This window comes from Camellia sinensis, chromosome 15, assembly GCF_055761805.1.
Source record: "Camellia sinensis isolate YWXY chromosome 15, ASM5576180v1, whole genome shotgun sequence".
NCBI classification, from domain to species: Eukaryota; Viridiplantae; Streptophyta; class Magnoliopsida; order Ericales; family Theaceae; genus Camellia; species Camellia sinensis.
Genome location: NC_138975.1, coordinates 14083577 through 14088516, shown reverse-complemented (window position 1 = coordinate 14088516; position 4940 = coordinate 14083577). Strand labels below are relative to the sequence as shown.

Sequence of the window (4940 nt, the reverse complement as noted above, 5' to 3'; positions counted from 1 at the left end):
AATGTTTGATGTTGGATGAATAATGTTTGATGTTTGAAAAGAAGGGAAATTATAAAAAGGCCTATAGTAAGCTTCTTGGGAAATAGGACCTATTAGTCCAACAAAAAACATTCGGGACTAAATGGGTTAACATTCCCAAATTTGGGATTTATTGGTGCTTTCCCCAAGAATTTATGCTTTATTTTCTCTCATGTCATAGATAATAGATTCCTAAAACACAAGGTAAATGACAAACATACCCATGCAATTTTGTTGATAATTACATATAAGGGTAGCGCTCTCTCCACGCTAGTTTCCACTACGATTCCATCATCGACTGCGTATATTTTCCAATCCTCCCAATCCAATCCAACCTTTCTCTCTCTAAAACCACGCACACAGCTCTCATTCTCTCCTCCGATCTCTCTTTCTTCTTCTCTCCTAAACCCTAGATCGACAGAGCTCACAGAAACGCAATCTCAGGTAAATTTTGTTATCTTGTAGTGTATCTCTGAGTTGTACGCTCTTTTAATGTTTAGATAGATCTCGAAAATCTAATCCAACTTTACTCTATGCGTTTTCTTCACTCACCGTTTCGTTGCAGAGGAGAGAAATTTCATTGAATGCTTTTTTTATTTTATCGATTGTTTGATTTGGTTTAGGAACGATACGTAAGGCCATAAGAATTTGAGTAAAATCTTTAATTGATATGAAGCACTCCATCGGAAAAACTTAGATTTAAGCATAAATTTGAGTTGCATAGCTTTCGTAATTGAGAATTTGAATGCTACACGATGATCTTTAAAATTTGACTCTCCTTGATTTGGGTAAAAGAAATAGCTAGATAAGTTTGATTCAAGGAGTGGAGAGTTTATTTATTTATTTATTTGTGTGTGTGTGTGTGTGTGTAGTTTACCAAAATTTAAATGAGTTAACTACACGTAGATCCCCTAAAGTATCACTGTATTCATCATCTGTGAATTCGTACAAATTGACCCCTCAGTTATAAAAAATCATAGAAATACATCCTTTTGAAGGTGATTTATACTTCTATAGTTTTGGGCGTCAAAATTTACAGGTTCATAAATGAGGGGTAAGTTGATAATCACTTGTAGTTGAGGGGGTCTTGGTGTAATTAACCCAATTGAAATTTGATATATGTTTAAGGGATGGAGATGCCCGAACTGGTCATGAAGTTATCCAAATGATTGTATTAGACACAGATGAATGGAGATTCTCGCTCTCTGGTTTCAGAGAGAAATATATGAGATTCGGATCCTGTATTTGCATACACACATGTAAGTTTGTCTGTATGCATATGTTTCACTATCATATTTATTTTCCTGCTTTTCTCAGCAATTGGTTAGGAGTTTACTAGAATTGAATTATTGTTGATGCATATTCAGGATATTGAAAAATGCCATTATTGTTTTTTTATTTGTCTATTTTTCATTTCGAGTGAATTATAAATTTGTTGTCTTGCAGGCCATTGTATCAAGATAATTGGAAATGGTAGATAACAATTCAACTTCTAATTCACCGGCTGAAAGCCAAACCCATAATCCTGATGGGAATTCACCTTCTGAGAGTGATGTTTCGATTGATTTGCTAGCACGGAAGGTTCAAGAGTCGCTCTCTCTTGCAAAGAGGCACAAGTTTTGGGAAACCCAACCTGTTGGGCAGTTCAAGGATATGGGTGACACGAGTTTGCCTGAAGGACCAATTGAACCTCCAACACCCTTGTCTGAAGTCAAACAAGAACCTTATAATCTTCCGAATCCCTATGAATGGATAACTTGTGACATGGACTCCGAAGAGATGTGCAATGAGGTTTATAACCTCTTGACCAACAACTATGTTGAGGATGATGAGAACATGTTCAGGTTTAACTATTCAATGGGATTCCTTAGATGGGCTCTTCGCCCTCCTGGTTATTTCAGGAACTGGCACATTGGAGTTCAAGTCAAAAGCTCAAAGAAGTTGGTTGCTTTTATTACTGGAGTTCCTGCAAGAATCCGGGTCCGTGATACCGTTGTTTACATGGCAGAGATCAATTTCCTGTGTGTTCATAAGAAACTTAGATCGAAGCGGCTTGCTCCTGTCATGATCAAAGAGGTGACTAGGAGGGTTCATTTGGAGAATATGTGGCAAGCAGCTTATACTGCTGGTGTGGTTCTTCCCACACCCATATCAACTTGCCAATATTGGCATAGATCGTTAAATCCGAAGAAGCTTATTGATGTTGGATTTTCTAGGCTTGGTGCAAGGATGACAATGAGTCGAACAATAAAGCTGTACAAGTTGCCAGATTCAACTGCTACCCCGGGGTTTAGGAAGATGGAGTCCCACGATGTTCCTGCAGTTACACGTCTGCTTAGGAATTACTTGAGTCAGTTTCTCGTTGCACCTGATTTTGATGAAAATGATGTAGAACACTGGCTTCTTCCAAGGGAGAATGTCGTGGATAGTTATCTGGTTGAAAGCCCTGAGACTCATGAAATCACTGATTTTTGCAGTTTTTACACACTTCCATCTTCTATCCTTGGAAACCAGAATTACAATACTTTGAAGGCAGCTTATTCTTACTATAATGTATCTACAAAGACTCCATTGCTTCAGCTCATGAATGATGCTCTTATTGTAGCAAAACAGAATGATTATGACGTCTTCAATGCATTGGATGTTATGCAAAATGAATCCTTCTTGAAGGACCTGAAATTTGGACCAGGTGACGGTAAACTCCACTATTACCTCTATAACTATCGAATAAACCACGTTTTGAGACCGTCAGAACTTGGGCTTGTGCTTTTGTAGTTTGTGCTCTTAAATTCAATGCTGGCATGCACTACCAGATGCATTTTTGGTGAAGTATGCTGATTGTCTTATTTTGAAGGTTGAAACAATTGTCCTTCATATTTACTGGCAACCCATGATTAGATTACAGTTTTTATTTATCCTGTGGAAGACAATTTTTGTGAACTTTCCTTACCCAAGTTTCATGGCAATTCACTTTTGTTGAGCTTGCTATGTGATTTAGAACTGCAAGAAGGTTGCTGTATCAAACAATTTATTTTCCCCTATTTTGTTATCAGTTTTCTGCTGCTTGTCATGCGGTTTAGGTTCTCTTGATGTCCCAAGCAATGGTTATGTAGTCATGCTGACTAATTTTTGTTCTGTTTGGAATCATGTGAAATATTTGATCCTTCATTTGATTTGGAGCATGGCTTTTGACATGACGTAATAACTGAAATTTATGTTATATTATGTTTCTTGGCCTTCAGCAAATTGTTATCACTTGCATCCATTTGTGCATGCCTTCATACATGGCTATTGACCTTGTAACTGGGTTTGTTGAGAAATCAAAAAAGAAATGATATTGTTTGTATGAGCTTAAGTTTTATATGTATGTATATATAAAATAGCATTTGAAATTGTCCCTTTCATTGCCCAACCAACTGTACAAATTTATGGCTTATGGCTTATAACTTTGTTAGGTATCTTGAGAGAATGAATGATTTACCTAGCATAATTTGTGATTATTCATTTGTCGATAATATTTCGATCTGGCTTAATTATGATTTTCCATTGATAGCAATGTTTTCTAGGAGTGGGGAAGCATGCATTTAAAAGAGTTTGTTGTTGTTAAAGTTGTAAACGAATGTTGTATCTGATGTAATTGACACTTTTTCTTAATTTTAACCCTCTCCGTTCCAAAAAAAACGGGTAATTAGTTGTTTAAATTTGACTTATTTACTTTGATGGATTTAAAAATGTGTTCAAACTTAAGTTTTAAAAGAGCCGGACTTGAGTAATTTGGTTTGCAAGTGTTTATGTTTGATTGCAAAGTTTCAATAGAAGGTTGTTGTTTATTATTCTTAGGTTTTGTTTGAAAATAAATTATTTTAATAATTTTTTAATTTTTTACGAAAAGATATGTAGAAAAGTAGGGAGAGTGATGTGATAATTCATAGTGATTTTTTGACTTTTTGGCTAAAAGTGGAGGTTGTCATTAGGCGAACTAAAAAATAAAAATATATAAAAAATTAAAGAAATTTGTTTTTTTAATTTTTTTATGGTTTTGGTAAATTTATTTTAAAATATTTTTAATTTTTAAGATATTTAAGGCTAGATAAATGAATTTAAAAGTAAAAAAAAAAATTATAAATTAAATTTGAAAAAATTAGTTACTGGCAAAAGAAAATTTTAAAAATAAAAACCAACTTAAACTTGGGAGAGAATTTTCGTGGGTTTATTTAAAGGTTTTTTTTAAGGTCCTTAATATTACAATTTTAAGAGATAAGGAACATTTCAAACTTTCATACGACCTCAGGTTCTTAAAAAACATGCGCCTCTTCCCTCCAAAATTATTAGATCAAAATATTCTCGCGTTTTACATTCAGTTTAACGTCTTTCACTTTTTGAAATTTTTGAAAACTTAAAAATTCATTAACTTTTGTTTTAGATGTCTATTTTCAACAAAAAATTTTGGAATGCTCTCGTTGAGTTTTATCAAACAAGATCCATGATGAATACGAAATTCAGGAGAAATTTTTTTTTTGACAAAATGTCACTAATTTAGAAATCAATATGAAAGTAAATTTCTCTGACTACATTTACACATAAATTTAAAAGAAAATCAACATGCAAGTAAATTCTTTTGACTATATTTGTACAGAAATTTCAGAGAAAGTCAAATATGTTAGAGAAAATTAAAATGCAAGTAAATTTTTCAAACTACATTTGCAAAGAAATTTCATAGAAAATCGAACGTGTTAAAGAAAATCAACATGTAAGTAAATTTCTCTGACTACATTTGTAGAGAAATTTCAAAGAAAGTCAAATGTGTTAGAGAAAATTAACATACAAGTAAATTTCTCAGATTATATTTGAAGAGAAATTTCAGAGAAAGTCAAATGTGTTAGAGAAAATCAACATGCAAGTAAATTTTTGGGCAAATTACA

The 4940-nt window shown here is 33.5% G+C and overlaps 1 protein-coding gene across 2 annotated transcripts; it reads left to right on the top strand.

Annotated features, from left to right (window-relative positions):
- The first annotated feature begins 228 nt into the window (after positions 1-228).
- Positions 229-3102, top strand: LOC114323028 (glycylpeptide N-tetradecanoyltransferase 1). Of its 2 annotated transcripts, XM_082908923.1 has the most exons (3): positions 291-462; positions 1147-1277; positions 1465-3102. In XM_082908923.1, exon 3 carries the CDS (start codon positions 1489-1491, stop codon positions 2791-2793), a length of 1305 nt encoding a protein of 434 aa, XP_082765049.1. In that variant the 5' UTR covers positions 291-462; positions 1147-1277; positions 1465-1488; the 3' UTR covers positions 2794-3102. The 2 variants fall into 2 exon arrangements, with proteins under 2 accessions (XP_028126284.2, XP_082765049.1); XM_028270483.2 differs by lacking the exon at positions 1147-1277 and having other exon boundaries at positions 229-462.
- The last annotated feature ends 1838 nt before the right edge of the window (positions 3103-4940 follow it).

Coding starts and splice junctions, on each gene's coding strand:
- LOC114323028 (XM_028270483.2), top strand. CDS start 1,489: ATGGTAGATAACAATTCAACTTCTAATTCACCGGCTGAAAGCCAAACC.